This window comes from Bos taurus, chromosome 1 (genome assembly GCF_002263795.3).
Source record: "Bos taurus isolate L1 Dominette 01449 registration number 42190680 breed Hereford chromosome 1, ARS-UCD2.0, whole genome shotgun sequence".
NCBI lineage: Eukaryota > Metazoa > Chordata > Mammalia > Artiodactyla > Bovidae > Bos > Bos taurus.
In genome coordinates, this window is record NC_037328.1 from 97,213,431 (window position 1) to 97,234,498 (window position 21,068).

At 36.1% G+C, this 21,068-nt stretch overlaps 1 protein-coding gene across 11 annotated transcripts in view; it reads left to right on the forward strand.

Moving 5' to 3' along the window:
• PHC3 (polyhomeotic homolog 3) overlaps nt 1-21,068 on the forward strand; it is an 83,931-nt gene that overhangs the window by 17,245 nt on the left and 45,618 nt on the right. For 7 of the 11 annotated variants that reach the window (XR_009494108.1, XR_804390.4, XM_015472529.3 and 4 more), the window contains exons 5-7: nt 8,973-9,131; nt 11,340-11,438; nt 17,559-17,805. Coding sequence is in view for 9 of the 11 variants with exons in the window: in XM_015472529.3 (XP_015328015.1) it covers nt 8,973-9,131; nt 11,340-11,438; nt 17,559-17,805 (505 nt within the window). In the remaining 2 variants the exon portion in view is untranslated. The remainder of the gene's footprint in view (nt 1-8,972; nt 9,132-11,339; nt 11,439-17,558; nt 17,806-21,068) is intronic. The other 4 variants (XM_024990400.2, XM_024990401.2, XM_005201690.5 and 1 more) reach the window with 3 other exon arrangements.

The following is a 21,068-nucleotide window of genomic DNA, read 5'->3' on the forward strand; positions in this document are numbered from 1 at the left end:
TTCTTCCACTGCTCTGAAGATAGGTCTGGCCCTAACAGACCTCTTTCCCTTTTCTTAGTGGAAAGACTGATTAAGATTTCTGTCTTTGCATGTGGAAATAGCATTAGTGGTAACAGTGGGAAGGATATATCTTTGGCAGGTTTAGAATTGAAGGTTTACAGATTAGAAGCTCGCTGTTAGGCTGGTGAGCCTAACAGTTTCAGAGTAAGGAGAGTTTTACTTCCAGGTGTGAGTACCCACTCTAGAAGCCTAGCCTTTCCTTGACTTTTAGAGAAGTCTCCTTCCTTTCTAGGTCTCGGTGCCTGTTCTGCATGGGAGAGGGGTGGGGTTATGTATGGTAAGTCTGTTTTCTAAACAAACCTGTAGATAAAATCTTTCAGTGTTTGGCTCCATTTCTTACCTCTGCTTTCATGTCTAAAGTAAAAGTGAAAGTGAAGTCGCTCAGCTGTGTCCAACTCTTTGTGACCCCGTGGACTGTAGCCTATCAGGCTCGCTACCGGCCTCCTCCATCCATGGGATTCTCCAGGAAAGAGTACTGGAGTGGGGTGCCATTTCCTTCTCCAGGGGATCTTCCCAACCCAGGGATCGAACCCGGGTCTCCCGCATTGGAGGCAGACGCTTTTCTGAGTCTAAATCCACTCTAATCTGTTTCCTCCTGTATTCTGGATTATAGCTTCCTTCTCTGTTTTATCCATTAATATTATCCCATCTTCTTTAGGTCTTACAGAAATGCAGATGGTACTCTCCTCTCTCTCTCTCTTTGCTGTATGTGTGTTTTCTCTGATACTGTTTTTTTTAATCCCCTAAGTTCTTTTTGGAAAAAACATTTAAACCCACAGAAAAATGGTAAGATTAAGCATTGACCCTTGTGTACTCGTAATGTAGCTGTTTACACCAGTTGTTAAGTTCTTCTCTATTTATACACTGTTTCCTGACCATTTTTAAAATAAGTTAAAGACATCATGACACTTCAGTCCCAAGTACTTAGCATGTATTATCCAGGAGGGAGATTGTCTTACATAACCACAGTCACATATCACACCTAAGAAATGTAATATCGAGACAATATCTAGTATATGCCTCATATTTGGATTCCCTCAGTAGTCTCCAGAATACATTTTCCCAAGATTTACTTAAGGCTCACACATTGCATGTGAGTGTCCTGTTTTCCTTTAATATAAAAAGTCTCCCCTGTTCCCCCTTCCTTTTTTTTTTTAAATAGCTCAGGTCACTTGTCCCACAGTCTAAATTTGTATTTTTGTTTCCGCCAATCATTTTTGTTATTGTCTTGACTGCTGTTTCAGTTAGTAGGAGGGAGAAGCAAATGGGTATGCTCAGACCATTATCTTCAGTGAAGTGAATGTCGCTCAGTCATGTCTGACTCTTTGCGATTCCATGGACTATAGTCTGGAATTCTCCAGGCCAGATACTGGAGTGGGTAGCTTTTCCCTTCTCAAGGGGATCTCCCCAATCCAGGGATTGAACCCAGATCTGCTGTGTTGCAGGCGAATTCTTTACCAACTGAACTGTCAGGGAAGCCCATTATCTTCAGTATTTTTTGTTTTATAAACATGACTTTTAATGGCTACATAGTACTCTATTTAAAAAAAAAAAAACTTTTCCGCTTCCTGGCAATTTTAACTTTTCTATTTGTTTTCTTTTTTTGTTGTTATAAGTAAACTTGTATTGAATGTTATGTGTCTTTCTATCTAGTAATGCTCTTTTAAAAAATTTCCTAAGAGTGTACTTATTGGTGAGATTGTTTTTAGATCAAGAACCTTATAAATGATCAGTTTTCTCAAAAAAATGTATAAATCATATCAATTACATATCAAATGAATTCATTATGAATTTATCTGAGGGAAAATTACTTGCTTAAAACCATAGATACATCTATTAATTTTAGAAGGTATTTTAAGTTTTAAAACTCATTGTTTTCAAGGATTCTGAAAATATTTAATTTTAACTGATAGTTAGAAATCTACTCCACAACTTAACATCAATCTAAAATAAAACTGTAGCCTGCATATTTGAATGGTTGTGAGCAGTTATACTGGATTCTTGTAAAATATTCCAGTAGTGCAGATAAAGTGTTAAGTCCTCTTCAGCCTTCTTTCTTTCCCCTTCAGTCCCATCTGTCTCCTCAGTTTGCTGGATATCTTTTCAGGTCTTTATTTATACATTAAGAACATAAATAGTATAAGAAGTGTATGCATATGTGTTTAATATGTAACTTTTTAAACACACCATAAACACAGGTAGGTGTTCTGCATTTTGTTTTTATACTTAACAGTGTGTCTTCAGAGCTGTTTATCTCACTCAGCTACTTGAGCTACCCTATGGTGTTGCACACAGTGTGGCTGCACTTTATCTTATGTAACCATTTCTGTTGCTGGACCATTATTTCCAGTGTTTTAATTGTTTCAGTGTTGCAACTTTTTTAGGATGTCAAAGTCTGAGGGCAGTTAGGAGGTCATGAAGTTTTTTGTTTGATTGTTTTGCTGCTGTTTTTACAGCCTGTATTGCAGAAAGTAGAAATAATGATTTTCTATAATAAAAAGGATAGGCGTTTTACTTCACTTCATTATTAAAAATATGTGGTCTCTTAAAAAGGAAATCCTTCACGGATAGGTATTATTACTTGAATTTTCTATGTAATATTTTATACTTCTAGGTATCTGAATTACTCACATACAGATTCCCACTGAATGAGGCAAGAAAATGTATATGCTGCTTTAATGTGATAAAAACAAAATACTGTACTAAATATAAAAGAAAGGAAAACATTTCTTCTCTGATTCTCAAGTTAATACTACTACATAGAAAAGACAAAAACTTTGAAAAAGAAAATATAAATGATTACCAAATTTTACCCCTAGTAGGCATGATTCACCTCTAGCATTTTGGTGACTATTCTTCCAAATGTGTGTGTATGTGTATATATTGATATAAAATCTAATCAGGTAGTTTTATGAGTATGATTATTGTATGTATATATAGTGTAGTCATTTCTCTCTTAACATGTTTTCCACATGTATGGTATGTATATATCCGTACATGCAGATACTGGTATTCTACATGTTCTACAATTTTTTTCACTTAGCAGTAGGTCATAAAAATATTTTCATGCTATTGAATATAGACACACCTCAGCCTTCTAATATCAGTGTACCATGTCTCTCTGTAGATGCACCTTATGGAATCTGATCAGTCAAATGGCTGTCAGTTCAGTTCAGTTGCTCAGTCGTGTCCGACTCTTTGTGACCCCATGAATCGCAGCACGCCAGGCCTCCCTGTCCATCATCAACTCCCGGAGTTCACTCAAACTCATGTCCATCGAGTTGGTGATACCATCCAACCATCTCATCCTCTGTCGTCCCCTTCTCCTCCTGCCCCCATTCCCTCCCAGCATCAGGGTATTTTCCAATGAGTCAAATGGCTGTTCAGTTCAGTTCAGTCACTCAGTCGTGTCCGACTCTTTGCGACCCCATGAATCACAGCACGCCAGGCCTCCCTGTCCATCACCAACTCCCGGAGTTCACCCAGACTCATGTCCATCAAGTCAGTGATGCCATCCAGCCATCTCATCCTCTGTCCTCCCCTTGTCCTCCTGCCCCCAATCCCTCCCAGCATCAGAGTCTTTTCCAATGAGTCGGCTCTTCGCACGAGGTGGCCAAAGTACTGGAGTTTCAGCTTTAGCATCATTCCTTCCAAAGAAATCCCAGGGCTGATCTCCTTCAGAATGGACTGGTTGGATCTCCTTGCAGTCCAAGGGACTCTCAAGAGTCTTCTCCAACATCACAGTTCAAAAGCATCAATTCTTTGGTGCTCAGCCTTCTTCACAGTCCAACTCTCACATCCATACATGACCACAGGAAAAACCATAGCCTTGACTAGACGGACCTTTGTTGGCAAAGTGATGTCTCTGCTTTTGAATATGTTATCTAGGTTGGTCATAACTTTCCTTCCAAGGAGTAAGCGTCTTTTAATTTCGTGGCTGCAGTCACCATCTGCAGTGATGTTGGAGCCCAAATGGCTGTAGTGGGTCTCAAATAGGCTTTGGTTTCAGGGAGTACTCTGTGTAACCTCCTGTTGGGGGCACCAAGGAGTGGTTGGAAATTACATGGCTTTTCTTTGCAGATTTGGTTTCCTCTGGTGACTTGTAGTGTCAGTAGAGGGAGAGTTTCCAGTAATAAGGCTAAAGAAGTAAGTTCTTTTATGGAGTGTGGGGATGGGTTGTGAAGTGACAGGATTGGCCAAGGCTTTAAAATGAAAGGGAATTATGAATGTTGAGATAGAAGTGACAGATAAGATGATGCAAAGAGTTTAGGGCATCTGGTTTAGATGAGCAGAGCAGAAAATAGAGGAGAGCATATCAGTTCTGGAAAGGAAAGGATTTATTGCAGGGTTGGATACTGATCTTGCCCTTATGGATTACGCCTTCGTTAGTAGACACTGTGAAATGGTGCTTGCCATCAGGAACTTAAAAATAAACATTTATTCTTTGATCTCACAACTTTGACAAAGTGAAATGCAGGTGGCTCGGAGGTTACTGTTTTCTTAGTTCCTTTTTTTCTTTTTTAAGAAAAAGAAAGCATTCTGTTTGTAAATACTTTTTGTTCTCCTTCCTTACAGAGTATTCTCAAGCACTTTAGCTATCAGCCAGTCAGTTTTTAAGAAGACTCTTATGTTTTTGTTTAAAGAGTGTGTGGTCTGTCCTTTATTAGAGTATCTTCCTTCCTGCTTACGTACCTATCTTCCTTTTTTATTTTATTTTTTAAGAATCGCTGACTGGAAAACAGTGGCAAGGCATTATTACTGTAGAGTGACCCAAATTAACAAGCTCTCAGGGTATAGGAAAGCACCCTGTATGCCAAAATGAGTCAGAAAACATGGACCAGTTTTACTCTGCTAAGTGATTTAATCTTTGGGGCAAGGGTTTATCCAAAAAAGTTTGTGGAGTGGTGTAGAAAAAGAATATGTTTTCTGTGGAGGGTTATTAATAATTCCCATCACTTCATGGGAAATAGATGGGGAAACAGTGGAAACAGTGTCAGACTTTATTTTTCTGGGCTCCAAAATCACTGCAGATGGTGACTGCAGCCATGAAATTAAAAGACGCTTACTCCTTGGAAGGAAAGTTATGACCAACCTAGATAACATATTCAAAAGCAAAAACATTACTTTGCCAACAAAGGTTAGTCTTGTCAAGGCTATGGTTTTTCCTGTGGTCATGTATGGATGTGAGAGTTGGACTGTGAAGAAGGCTGAGCACCAAAGAATTGATGCTTTTGAACTGTGATGTTGGAGAAGACTCTTTTGAGAGTCCCTTGGACTGCAAGGAGATCCAGCCAGTCCATTCTGAAGGAGATCAGCCCTGGGATTTCTTTGGAAGGAATGATGCTAAAGCTGAAACTCCAGTACTTTGGCCAACTCATGCGAAGAGTTGACTCATTGGAAAAGACTCTGATGCTGGGAGGGATTGGGGGCAAGAGGAGAAGGGGAGGACAGAGGATGAGATGGCTGGATGGCATCACTGACTCGATGGACGTGAGTCTGGGTGAACTCCGGGAGTTGGTGATGGACAGGGAGGCCTGGCGTGCTGTGATTCATGGGGTCGCAAAGAGTCGGACACGACTGAGCATCTGATCTCATCTGATTAATAATTTATTATATAACACATCAAAGATAGAGGTGAAACTAGTATCACCACACTATTTGCATTTTTACTGTGTTTTGTTAGGGGCTGTACCAGAATTGATTTTTCTTCTTACACACACACTCACTCTGTGTGATATTACATTTAAAGTATGAAGTATGCCTTAAAATTATATGACATTCATTAAGTTAATTAACATTGATTGAAGGCTGTCTTATAGATATTGGATATAAGAAGATAAATAACACATGGGCCCCACTCTTAAAAAAATCGTTGTTTAGACGAGTGAGATAGAAGTATGTGCCACAAGTATATGGAAGTTATAGAAGATAACAGGCATAAAGGGAGAGGGAATAGTCAGTTCTACTGTGGGGTATAGGGATGTCTTAAAAAGCTTAGCAGGTGATTTTTAAGAGGGAGTTATTTACTACACGGGGTGGGGAAGATGTGTGGTCATGGGCATAGTCGTAGGTCATGCTCAATTATCAATTACGTCAGGAGCATTGTTGCCAAGCCACAAAGGCCTGAGATGTTACGACATTGTCAGTAGCTTCATATGACTAATGTGAAGGGTTCGTATGGAAGAGTAGGAAGAGATGATACTAGAGCGGTAGTCAGGGGAATTTGAATGTTACCAGAGATTTTTAAATGGTTAATTAATGGGAAGGATTATCTGGCAAGTCAAAGGAGATAATATTTCAAGCAGGGAGATCAGTTTGCAGCTGGTAAAGTAGTTGGAAGTGCTGTGGGATCAGGGACTCAAAGTGATTCAAAATCAAAATGAAATTGAGGAAGATAGAGGTATAGAAACAGTAAGATATGTGACTGATTCTGTGTGTGAGTTATAGGAGAGGGAGGAATTATGATGATTTCCTGATAGTCTGTCTTGGGAGAGTGTTAGAAGATGTCAGTGGCCATTTGAGGAGAAGCTGATTTAAGGAGGAATGACAATGAGTTTGGTGATTGAACATGTTGGGTTTGAGTCAGTTTAAGAGACATCCAGAAAGATGTATTCTGTTACTTATTTGGACCTGGAGAGGAAGGATTTGTCATCAAGGATTGAGCATCTTTAGGATTGAATTATTTCAAACTATGGGAGTAGATAGGGTAATCTAGGAATTGAAGAGGAAAAGTGTTGAGAACAGAGGAAGAGTTTGGGGGGTGGGCTAGAAAGAGCTGGTAAAGAAGATTGAAAAAGAAGATTTCTAAGAAGAATCCACTGAATTTGTCATAAGGTAGTGGTGATTTTTGCTAATGGGATTTTAGTGGTGTGCTAGGAATAAAAGCCAGATTATAGAATGATTTTTTGTATTTTATTACTTATATTTATGCACTGAATTACAGATTTTAGTTGGGCTTTCCAGGTGGCGTGAGTGGTAAAGAATCCACCTGCAAAGCAGGAGACACAAGAGATGCTGGTTATATCCCTGGGTCAAGAGGATTCCCTGTAGTAGGAAATGGCAGTCTGTTCCAGTATTCTTGCCTGGAAAATTCCATGGACGATATTTCATTAAAATTAGGAAATATTTAAAAGATACAAATAAATTTCAAGAGTTAGTTAACCAACTCAATGTACCCACTATGCAGTTTTCTTAATTTTTTATTTTTAAATGATTATAGACTCAAGAAGTTACAGAAACAGTACAGAGAGATCCCCTGTATAACCTTCACTCAACTCCCTTCAGTCACTTGTTGAGGTTAACAGATGTCCTGGTTTAGTCCAAATGGTGATGCTTTGGGATAGGTTATGGAACTGTGCCGGTGGTGTACCCCTGTATGGCACAAGCCTGGAGTTTTGATTCTCATAAAAACCTCTCTCCTTCCACTGGGAACGGGGCATATACCAAGCTTTCTTGCTGCTTTTCAGGACGCATGGGCAGAGCTTTCCCAGCTGCTTTTCACATATTGAGGAGCCCTTTTGAGGATATTGGCTCAGAAAGAGATTTACTTTTAGGTCCCGTGAAATAGGCTCAAAATCAGGTCTTCTAGCTCTGTGGGCCAGTATCTCTCTAGGTTGCCTTGCTGTTACTTGGATCTTGTATCTGAGTTTCTTCCTTTCTGGCTCCTGAAAATTTCCCTTTCCCCTCCCCTTTTTTGGGTTCAGCTATATATTATTGTAATTTTCATGTTAATCTTCCTTTTCAGTGAGTACATTTGGGCAAATGGATATATTAGCTCAGTCTGCCTTGTTCCTTGAATCAGAAGTCTAATAAACTATTTTTTATTTTCTTAATTTTATTCTATGCATTGTCCATAAAAAGAATTTGAGGTTGGATTTTTTCCTTTAGCCATGGACTTTATTGTTTGAATATTTGCAATTATTATTCTATACACAAATGTTAACTTCTTACAAAACTCTGTATTCCGTATTTCTCGGTCACTTCAGTCTTCATTTTATGTCACATTTTCACCAAGAACTGTTTCCCCAAATCACAGTCTGCCCGATTGTGTGTTGTTGTTCAGTTGCTAAGTTGTGTCCGACTCTGCATTGCCATAGACTGCAGCCCACCAGGCTCATTTGTCCATGAGATTTTCCAGGCAAGAATACTGGAGTGGGTTGCCATTCCCTTTTCTAGAGGTTGATTTTAATTATCATTAAAAATATTTTTAAGTGGATAATACATGATGTCGTGGTTTACGTGTGTCCCTTTGCCCTGTTCCCTATCTGTCCTACCCACTTTGCCTTCACAGATGAAACTGGTTACTAGTCTCTTTTATAGCCTAGAGGTAGACCATGCACTAATTTATTCTTTAACAACAGTTTTAGTTTTTATAGTTTAATCTTTTAGCCAATATTAAGGAGTTTTCCATCTGTATGACAAGTAACAATTCTGTTCTTAGAACTTTTGAAAGAGATTATACTAGTTCTGTGTATGTTTTTATACATGTGAATGGATTATCTATGTTTTAACTTTTATTCATTTCAGAAATCCCTCAAAATGTGACAGAAAATGACAAAATAGTATAAACTGTCGATTCAGATGTTTTAAATTATTACATGGAATATTGAAATAATGGAACAATAGCCTTAATTTTTGGGAAGTAGTAGAAATGATATTTTAAGATGTTGGAGTCTTATGAAACTCAATGAGAATATCCTTAAAAATCGTCCTGATTACTAACCCGTACATGCTGTTGTTTGCATATGTGCAAATAATCACCTAAGAACTGACAGGTCTGTCAAAGATGAAGCCCTCTCTTAGGTTCCTTAGCCACAATATATACCATTGATTGCCTAACTGCAACTTGGTGAAATTCAATGACATGGAAGCAAGAAATGGAAGCCTATGACCTGATATGTTTTCTTCCTTAGATCAACCTCTCTACTTCTCCTACACCTGCACAGTTAATAAGCCGTTCCCAGGCTTCCAGTTCTACCAGTGGCAGTATTACCCAACAGACTATGTTACTAGGGAGTACCTCCCCTACCCTAACGGCAAGCCAAGCTCAAATGTATCTCCGAGCTCAAATGGTAAGATACGAGCTACCAGATTTTTTCAGTGTTTAAAAACTTGAGAGAGATCAAAATGTTTCTTGATTTGATGCAGTAGGAGACATTTTTAATACTTAAGGAATGTTTAACAATTTTTTTGTGTATGTGATTAACTCTACACGTTTATGCCATGAAAAATTCTACTTTAAATTAGTAGGCCTTCTTGATGTAGCTAACATACTGTATCATGAGTGATTATTTTTTAATATCAAATTTCTTTGATTTCAAACCTTTTTTCATATTTTAACATCTCAAAACTGAGATGCATTTTATAATTGGCATCTTGTAGTTGGTTCTTACAGTGATGTATAAAATCACCATGTATCTTTGACATTTTAGATTTGATGAAATTGTTAGAAACATTAAAGACATGGTTTTAACTATTAATTGCAGTTTATATTGTGGAATCGTCTGAAAGTTGGATTGGAGTTCTTGATAATTTACCAGATGAGTCTTAACTTTGGTTATTCCCATCTTAAAATCTGCAAGCTGATTCATGTTCTTATGATCATTTTGATCTTTGGTTAATATAAGAATGTTAATTTGGCTACTGATTTCCTAATTTACTTCTTGAGCTTTAAGGAATGTAAAAATTGGTTGACATTTACATTTACTTTATTTGATGTCTTTACAGATTGCTAGAGAAGAGCTTATCCCTGATAGGAATTTATTTTTATTTTGATATCCAGTGAACTGAATATACATCTGGATTCCCAATTCTTTACTAAAATTGCAAAGAAAGTTTCCATTATATTCCTAATGGGAAGCAGTGATAATGACCCTCTTTTTATTTATAGACTATTCAGTAGACATGACCATATTTCTGGTTGTCCTCTCCCCCCACCCCACTATGAGATCTTATTTAATCAATAATAAGCTTCAGAATTGGGCTTCCCAGGTGGCTCTGGTGGTAAAGAACCCACCTGCTAACGCAGGAGACGTCAGAGATGGGGTTAGATCCCTGGGTTGGGCAGATCCTCTGGAGAAGGGCATGGCAACCCACTCCAGTGTTCTTGCCTGGAGAATCCGATGGACAGAGGAGCCTGGTGGGCTGCAGTCCATAGGGTCGCAAAGAGTCGAATACGACTGAAGCGACTTAGCACACACACACGCTTCAAAATTAGGGAAACCATTTGAAATGATTGCTATTTGGCTGTTTTTAACTTTTAAAACTGGCAGTTTCATATGGTTCATGATAGATAGAACATCTTTTTAGGTTTAGTGCTTCTAGCTGTTTGTATTGAATCCTTCTTGTGAAAGTTATACTTTGTTGTTTAATTCACTTAAATTTAGTATATAAAGAACTGAAGTTTAAAAGATCCCTTGGTTGATAATTTAAACAGAAATGGTTTTTGAGGAGTTGTATAACTTTTGATGCAATTTTGAGATACTCACAGGTTCTTTGAAACAACTGTCATAATGTACTAAGTTGGATTGGGTAATCTCTAAGTGGATTGTATTGCCTTTTTAAATTAATGGCATTGTTTCAGTATTAAAAAATTAAACAGATGGTGATAAATAAATTGAGTATGTCTTTTTTTTGATGTAAAGTTTTTTTTTGCAAGCTGTTGTTGAATTTTGACATGTTGTGGCATTTATACTTAGAATGACTATTTCTTTACAAATACTTTAAAATCAAGAGCAACCTAGGTTTGTACTACACACAGATCCTGTGTAGGTGAGTGAAATAGTATAGTATGTGGCATAGTTGTCTTTTGGGGGTAAAGAGGACTGAAAAGACTTTTTGGTGTTTCTTTTCATGTTTCTCACTGAAATTTAATTTGCATTCAAGAGCAGTGACAATGGTTGTCTATTACAACTTCCATTTTAGGAATCCTGCCACAATAGTTTTGAGCTAGGAAAAGATTAATAGTTTACTTGGGGAAAAATTTGGTATGTGGATTTTATATTGCCAAAATACATTTTCTTTTTTGAGCACTGATTTATTTTCTACTCATCAGAATCATGGACTGTTTGAGAAATGTTTATGGTTTTTTCTTTTTTTTCCTTTTGAGTTCTCTATTATCAAAAACTTCTCCTTGTCATGTAAAACCTTTTGCGTAGGAGACAGTCCTAATCTGCATTGTCTTTCTGTCACAAATTTCAGTCTCTCTTGCCTGCTATACATTGTGTGTGGGACATGTTCTTTTGTCTTAGGGTATTTTTTTGGTTTTTCTGTCTGTACAGCTGATTTTCACACCCGCTACCACTGTGGCTGCTGTACAGTCTGACATTCCTGTTGTCTCGTCGTCATCGTCATCTTCCTGTCAGTCTGCAGCTACTCAGGTGAGCTTGTCTAGCTTCATAAGTTGGTACTCTAAGGTCTGGGTCTTCAGGTTAAAGATGAACGCACATTTGTGTTTAAGTTACTGATGGTTGTCATACATCTCAGATTAACATTTAATATAGTGAGAACTTCAAAAACATTTTTTGGTTCTGTAGAAATTATAATGCCATGAAACATGGATATTTAGGTTATTTGACATTAGTGAAGTTAATGTGTTTTTGCAGTGACATTTATGTTCAGTTTATTGTAAAGCAGATCTGCTTCTTTTATGTGAGATGTATTCTTCAGTTTCCTTTGCAAGCAGTTAAGCAATAACTAAGTCAGGATGGCTCTTGAATTTAAAAATGACAAATTTAAATTAAAAAAATAGAGTTGGATAAATTTTAAATTTAAAAAATTGAGTAGGATATTACTCAATTTTTTGTTTATATTTGTTTGGTTCTATGGAAAACTAATTTTCACCTTACACCATTCACAAAAATAAAACAGAACTAGAATGTAGACCTGAAGACAAAAGACGAAACTATTAAACCTCTAGAAGACAACATAGGAGATAGTTTTACAGCTCTAGGGTGGGCAAAGCTTTCTCATATAGGACACAAAAAGAATTAGCCATAAAAGAAAATAATGATAAATTTGATTTTATCACAATTTAAAAACTGTTCTTCAAAAGACATTGCTACAAAAATGAAGAGGCAAGCCACAGACTGAGGGGAAATGTTCACTATATATATATATATATATCTGTCTATCTGACAAAGGACTTATGTTGAGAATATATAAAATAGGTGTAAAACTCAATGAGATCTTGAACAGTTTAGTTAAAAATGGGCAAAAGATTTAACATTTCACAAAAGAGGATAAGCAGAAGGCCAATAAGCACATGAAAAAAATGTTCAACATTATTAATCTTTCTAGAAATGTAAACCAAAACCACAGTGAGTGTCACTATAGACTCACTACAAAGGCTGAAATGAAGGAGACTGAAAATACCACGTTTGGCAAGAATGTGGAGCAGTCATACTATCACATGTAAAGTTAAACATATGCTTAACATGTGACCCAGTAATTCCACTTCTAGATGTTTACCCTGAGAGATTTGAAAACATATATCCACATAAAGATATTTAAATGAGTGTTTGTAGCAGCTCTATTGAGAATAGCCCCAAATTGGAAGTAACTAGTCTGCTTTAACTGGTGAATGGATAAGCATATTGTGGAATATTGCTCAGAAATAAAAAGGAACAGACTACTGATGCGTCTCAGAAACATTATAATTAGTAAAAGAAGCCAGATATCAGAGATTGCATGCTTTGTGACTTCATTTATATGAATTCCAGAACAGGCAGAACTAATCTGTAGTGAAAAAAAAAAAGGATTTGTGATACCTAGAGCAGAAGGTGGAGGAGATGGACTGGGAAGGGGCATGGATGAAGGGAATGTTCTATATTTTAATTGGGGTGGTGGTAACATGATGTATACATATGTCAAAACTTAATGCACTGGTTCATTCATTTTATTGTATGTAAGTTACACCTCAGGTTAATAAAAATGAATGAAATTGAGTACATTTTAAATTAAAGCTGTTGAATAGACTTTTATATTGTATGATACCATTTTTTATTATGTTTTTCCATTGTTAATATTTTGGATTGCATATGGCAGAAGTTAATGTATCCTAAGGTCATCCTTGTCTTCGTAATTTTAATTTAATAATCTCAATCATCTAGTAAAAGGTACAAAATGAGATAGCAGTAATATTCTTTGGTATTTTTCATAGGATCTTTCTTTTAATCATAAAGGTCTGTTTTCATATATCAGCATATAAAGGTGGTGATCAGTTAAACTCTGATTTCTCCTAATGTGTTATGTGACCCTCTATAGTTCCTTAACTTATTTGTATATGTCACTTTCCATGTTTACAAAATGAGACCTTTGTTAACATTAAGATGTTTTGGGCTCTAAACTTTAAATGTCTCTTTGTGGAGTGAATTTATTGAAGTAATTATCTTCCCGTTTTTGTCTTTTTGTAAAACCTAATAGAGCTAAACCATTATCAGTTTCCAGAATTATAAAGTGGCATGGAGCTTGGAGTTAGGTTGCCATTGAACTTAAGTGCATGAAGTCCTGTATGGGCTTAAGTTCAACTTCCACTGCAGTCATTTATTAGTTGTATGACTTTAGACAAGTTACCAAACATCTCTAGTGGTTATACATACTTGTAGGGTTAAGTTGAAGAGTAATATATTTTTAGTGCTTAGAATCTTATAGGTACTCATTAGTACTATCTCTGCAAAGGGAAGAATAGGAAGACATGGACTTATAAGCTGACTTGTGGCAAGTCACTTTGTCACTTGCCAGTTGATTCATTTTGGACAGGTCATAGCATGGTGTATATAAGTTTGGACTCTGGAGCCAGATTCTCTGGATTCAAATACATGTTCTACCACCTTCTCATTTTCTATCTTTAAACTCTCAACTTCAGTTCCAAAAATATAAAGTAAAATAAATATTTATGCAATAATTATAATGCCTCATAGGGTTGTAATGAGAATTAAATAGGTTAATAAAATGAAAAACAGAAGTTTCTGTTAACCTAGTTAGCATTCACTAAATGTTAGCTGTTGTTACTACTTATGCTAAGCTTCAATTTCTTCACTTTAAACTGGAAGTAATAGCTCAGAGTTGTTACAAGGAATAAATAGACACTCGGCGTAGTGCCTGGCACATAAAATATCACATGCTACTAATTACTGTTTTTGTTGTACACTGTCTAAAGATGAGTCACAAATTTGGTTCTTAGCTCTTACATAGCTAATAGTGAAGACAGAAACACAACCATTGAAAGGATTTGCAGTTTCCAAGGTAAAATAAACCAGTTATTAGGAAAATAAAATTAACAAATTCTCTATAGAGCACAGTCTGTTTTGTGGGTTCTCATGGAGAAAACATCTTGCATTGTCTTTAGTAGCATCTTTAATGTGAACATAGTCGAAGTAATTTATAGAATTAGCTCTTTGGGTCCAGATATGATATTTATAGGTATGTGGCTCTCTAGTAATCTGACTTTGAGTATTCCAGTGGTAACTTTCCTCAAGTTCAGGGCTGTTTGTTTGAAGAATTTGTGTTCCACTTTGTTTTAAACATATGTTTGCAGTTTTTAAAATATTTTGATTCAAATTGAGAAATGCCAAATTTGAGGTTTTAATATTCTTTAACTTACAAAAGTCAGTGTAAGTTAATTTTTCCTTAGTAATAAAATTTATAGCACACTGTAAAAAATAAGAAATTGGGACTATCTTACCCTTATTTACTATTTTAAATGCTCCATCTCGTATCCTTACCTTGAAAAAAAAATCTGACTTTCAGAAAGTTATCATAATACTAAAAGTATGTTATGGAATAGTAAGAAATCTTACCAAGGCTATCAGGGAAATATTGTAAGAATTGAGGAGAAAACAGTCTTTTAGATTTAGATGTAGAAACAGTTCTGCTGCCAGCACTCTTAATTTCCTTATCTGCAAAGAAGAGATGCTGTGATAATTCACACATAGTTAGGTCCAAATTAAAACAAGTGAGTATTTGGGTAATCCACATAAAAATGTGAGGTGTGAAATTAGCAAGAATATTTTGTGTGAAACCTAGACTCTTTTAAGTCAGAAAGTTTCTACAAAGTGATCATAGGAAAAGTTCAGATGAAATTAAAGTTTGACATTAGATGCCTTAATATTCTTTATCTTAGAAAGGGTGGTTCTTTTTAAAAGTGAAGTTCTGTCAAGGATATCTGAACATGTGATTTTTCTATTAACAGCTCAATTAGCTCTGTATATACTTCAGGAGTATAGTTTACATGTTTGAAATTTATTGTAAATATTTAAGCTAAGATGACCATAGGTAGTAAAGCCCTATTCTGAAGTTTATTCATTTATATAAATAAAATGCAATATATGTATACACACACACACTTTCTTTCAGAACTCCAGAAAACAAAGGGAAAATTAGAAGAAAAAAGACTGCTACAGGTTAAGGGTTCATTGTGTCAAATCTTCATTTGCTTTGAATATTCTTTTAATTTGAAAAGTTTTGTTTTTCAGGCTATAATTCAGCCTTTGAATATCATCATTAAGTGGTCCACTTTATGTATTATTTATGGCACATGTTAAATTTTATGATGTTTTTCCCTTGCTTCCTGAGAGTTTAATATTCCTCTGCTAGACATTTGTTGAGATTTTTTTGGTTAAACATGAACAGATTTTAGTGTTAGCTTAAGAAAACTATAAATAGAACAGGATACTTAACAAAATTCATGTCATACATATTTTGGAATCACATATTGGAGAATGCCTCAGACTTGTGTAGTTTCTGTTACGTCTGCAGCCAGAACTGTGGGGATTAAAAAAATGAATGTCAGAGATGAGAGCCTGCCAGTCAGAGCCTCAGTATGTCACAGACACACACATTACTAATTCTAAAATAAGCTAGACCCTTGTCAGTGGTATAGGCCAATATGATCCAAATTCTATGGCAAGAGTATAGACAGGAGGATAAATTATATCTAACCAGAGACATGGAGAGGTTTCTTTGGGAGAATGAGTAGAAATTTAACTGGTCTTGAGCAGTGCATTGGACTTCAGGAGACCACGTTGAGGCAAGGGGAATTTGAACGAGGACTCTAAATGAAGAAAGTGTAAGGTGTGTTTGGAGAAGGATGAGCAGAACAGTTTGGCTAGAAAATGAGGATTGTGAACTGAAATAGTAGAAAAAGGGGCTCAAAGTGGTTTGGGCCCAGACAGTGGAGGACTTTGAGTGGCAAGCTGAGAAATCTCTATTTTAGCATATTTTATTTTTGCATTAAATTTCAGTAACACAGCAGTGATTTAGTGTGTTTACAGTGCTGTGAAATATTTGACAAAAATTAGAGAAGATGCTCCATATGGTCTCACTTAGAAAATTCTTTCAGTAACTTGGAACTGACTAAAACTTCAACTGCGCTGAAGTAAACATTTATTTAGCATCTGCTGTTGGCTGAACACTGCATTGGCACTTGAAAAGAGATGGTATAGAGCATCAGTTAATGGTACTGTTGTAGGGACCAAACACACGTAAAACTAAAGAACATTTACAAAGCAGCAATATATTTGTCACCCTAGAATCTCTCTTACTTCAGTTTCCCTTCCTAGCATTAATGTATTTGGTGCGTTCATTCCAGAGAGGCAAAAAGTTAGGCATCCAGAAGAGGCATTTTCTGTCTTACTGGTTTAAAATGTTACAAACCTCAGATGAGAGTAATTGGGATAATCTTTGCCACCATCCTGACTGGCAGTGTGTTTAGAAGCCCTGGTGTCTGCAGGAGTCAGGCTTCTGTGGTGGCTCCGCCTGCAGTGCGGGAGACCTGGGATCGATCCCTGGTTTGGAAAGATCCCCAGGAGGAGGGCATGGCAACCCATTCCAATATTCTTGCCTGAAGAATCCAATGGACAGAGGCGCCTGGCGGGCTGCAGTTGAGGGGGTCGCCAAAGTGGGACACAACTATCTGAGCACAGCACAGACAAGCGTCATCACAGTAAAGCATTTCAGTGCCGTGCAGGCTCTTCAGTGTGTGAGATCTAGTTCTCAAAGCCAAATGAGTGTTTCGTAACCATCCCAACAAAATCTCACTAACTCTTTAAAGTTAGTTAATGGAAATGCTTTTAATAATTGTCACAGTGGGTTTGATTTCATGAATTTGTTTTCTTAGAAGGTTGGTGTTCCCTTATAATCCTTATCTGTTATTATTATATATACTGTAAAAAAGTTTCTAGGTCTAAAATGCAGCATGTTACAGAGTAATTCCCTCCTATTCATAGTTCTTTTGCAATATGTATGTATGTTCTATTCTTTAGTTCTTAATGATTCTTTTCCTTCATGTCTTTTAAAAAAATTGCCATTTAATGTTTAGGTATGATTAATTAGAATAACAACTCCCCTTTCCTTCAGGGTTAATTAGTTGTTTCACGTGTTTAGAACTTTATGTATAAAAAAGCACAATATAAATATGTTGTCATTGTTATAATGGTAGCAATTACCACATCAATTAATACCATCTGTTTCATCCTTGTTTTTTGTTGTGTGGTTCTTAGGTTCAGAATTTAACATTACGCAGCCAGAAGTTGGGTGTATTATCTAGCTCACAAAATGGTCCGCCAAAAAGTACTAGTCAAACTCAGTCATTGACAATTTGTCATAACAAAACAACAGTGACCAGTTCTAAAATCAGCCAACGAGATCCTTCTCCAGAAAGTAATAAGAAAGGAGAAAGTCCAAGTCTGGAATCACGAAGCACAGCTGTCACCCGGACATCAAGTATTCACCAGTTAATAGCACCAGGTGGGAAAAACTTTTGTTGAAAATAATTGCATTATTCATTTTCTTCACAGGCAGAGCAAAACAAAAGATATCCATTACTTGAACAGGAATACTTTTAAAACATTATAAGGTGTGAATTTTATAAGTTAACAAAAGAATGTCTCAATAGTATAGCTTGAAAAAAGAAAAAGAGCCCAACAGTTAAAGCATTATAATAGATTTTTTGGTCAGTTGACATTTGATTAACATCTTCATTGTGTGCTAGTCTCCTGTTGTATGGATAACACCTGTTAGCTTGAAAAAAAAATTTGCCTGTGGTTTATTTAATATGCTTTACTTGTCCAAAATTAAAAGCTTTTTTAAAAAGCAAGTATGTATTTGTCTTTAAAGTTGTGTCTAGTGGGAGGAATTTATCACTTTCCAAAAATAAGGATTATGCATAATTATTTTCCTCACCGTATTGCTCTTTTTCCATCTTTGATTTCATCTTTGAGAGGAAGATGTCAGGGAACCAACTAAGTTGTTTTCAGTCTCGTCAGCCTTTGAAACTCGTGTCTGTTGCCTTTGCCATCTACAGATAATCTTCCTTCGTGGTTCTTATGCTGAAAGTGTTAGGGCTGTGCAGAGTGAGTTTCCTTATCATGTCTTCTGTTCATCTCAGAATTTCTCAGTTTTGAGCTTTCTTCAACTCTAGTAGGATAAGGAATTATCTGCTCTCCACTTTAAAGTTAGCACTATTTCCTTGTGTCATTGATTGCATTGTTTTTAAACTGGTTCCTGACCTTTCATAGTTATAGCAGCTTGTGTCTCCCTCACGCTTGATCCTTTCTTTTGCTTCTTAAGCCTACTTAGATCTCTACTATTCTTAATATATCTAGTGATAGTGGTAGTGAAGTCACTCAGTAGTGTCCGACTCTTTTTGCGACCCCATGAACTGTAGCCTACCAGGTTCTTCCACCCATGGGATTTTCCAGGCAAGAGTACTGGAGTGGGATATCTACATATGTTTTTATACTAGTTTAATTTGTTTATTGAAAGTGTGTGTGTGTGTCATGCACTGAGCTAGGCACCTCATATATGTTACCTAAAAAAAAAAAATCTTCCTTTGATCCAGCCTCATCAGGTAAGTATCTTCTTTCTATCCTTTTATAATTATGCATTACTTTTTATAATATATATATTTTACTAAAGTATAGTTGACTTACAATGTTTTAGGTGGAAAGCAAGGTGATTCAGTTATACAAATACACATATATTAGTTTTGAAATTATTTTCCATCATAGGTTATTACAAGATATTAACTATAGTTCCCTTGACCATACAGTAAACCTTTGTTGCTTGTTGCATATCTACTGTTTAATTAGAAGTCTAGCATTCTATTCATACTAAGTCAAACAAGTGGAATAAAAATGTCATAATTTTTTTACTTAGACAAAAATTCATAAATTTTCTAAAATATATATTATACATATTTATGTGTAGACAAAAGCTTTTCTACTACACTTGATAAAGGCTTGAGAGACAATATTAAAAAAGAGATGGAGAAATTGGAGAACATAAACTGAATGAAATGGGAGCATTGAATATGAAATAGAAAAAATGAAACTGACTAGATAAAAGTAAAAGATCATCATATAGTCCAATTATTTTTAAACATGATTGCTCATTAGAAATGTATCTGGAGCTCTGGAGAAAAAAAGCAATACTTAAGCATTTGTATTTTTCAAAAAATTTCAAGATAATTCTGATAATGCATCTGCATTTTAAAAAGTGATTACAGGTTTTTCTATTAGATCCTAGTTTTGGTGAAATAGAGTTCTATTTTTCCATTGACCAATCATGATACAGTGATATTAAGTGAATAATAGTTACATAATCACAATAGTAAAAGATGTTTATCAGCTTTCATAATCAATAGCCAGACAAAAAATAAAAGATAATTACAATTGAAGCTATAATAGGAACATGATTAGCTTAACAATGTAAAATAACTACATACAATTTGGGGGGTCAAGCAGAGTGCTGTGGTAAGTGGAAGTGCGTACATGTACGTGTTTTCATCCACTCAGCCAGGCTGTCTTTTGGTTGGTACGTTTAATCCATTTACATTTAGGGTAATTATCAATATGTATGATCCTATTACCATTTTCTTTATTGTCTTGGGTTTCTTTTCCTTGTTTTTTGTTTCCTACCTAGAGAAGTTAGTTCCTTTAGCATTTGTTGTAAAGCTGCTTTTGGTGGTGTTGAATTTTCTTAACTTTTGTCTGTCTGGAAAGCTTTTGATTTCTCCATAAAATCTGAAGGTGAGTCTTGCTGGGTAGAGTATTCTTGGTTTTAGGTTCTTACCATTCATCACTTAAAATAATCATGGCATTCCCTTTTGCCTGGTGGAGTTTCTGTTAAGAAATCAGCTGATAGCCTGATGGGAGTTCCCTTGTATGTTATTTGTTGTTTTCCCTTGTTGCTTTTAATATTTTATCTCTGTGTTTAATTTTTGTCAGTTTGATTACTGTGTGTAATGGGGTGTTTCTCCTTGGGTTTACCCTTACTGGGACTCTGTGCTTCCTGGAGTTGATTGACTATTTCCTTTCCCATGTTAGGGAAGTTTTCAGCTATTATCCCTTCAAATATTTTCTCTCTCTCTTCTTCTGGGACCCCTAAAATGCGAATCTTGGTGCATTTAATGTTGTCCAAGAGGTCTCTTAGGCTGTCTTCATTTCTTTTCATTCTTTTTTCTATGTTTTGTTCTGTGGCAGTGATTTTCACCATTCTGTTCTCCAGATCGTTTATCTGTTTTTCTACCTCAGTTATTCTGCTGTTGGTTCCTTCTAGTGTATTATTCTTCTCTGTTCTTTAGTTCTTCTAGGTCTTCGGTAAACATTTCTTACATCTTCTCAATCTTTGCCTCCATTCTTTTCCTGAGATCCTAGATTATCTTCACTACCATTATTCTGAATTTTTTTTCTGGAAGGTTGCCTGTCTCCACTTCATTGAGTTGTTTCTCTGGGGTTTTATCTTGTCTCTTCATCTGAGGCATAACTTTCTGCTTTTTCATGCTGATTAACTTTCTGTCATATGTTTTTTGTTTTAGCTGCTATGAGACTGCTCCTTACTGCTGCTTCTGTCTGCGCTCTGATAAAAGAGGCTAAGAGGCTTGTGTAAGCTTGATGGGAAAAATTGGGTCTTACTCTGGTGGGCAGGGACTTGCTCAGTAAAGCTTTAATCCAATTATCTGCTGATGGGTGGGGTTGTACTCCCTCCCTGGTAGTTGTTCTCCCTCCCTG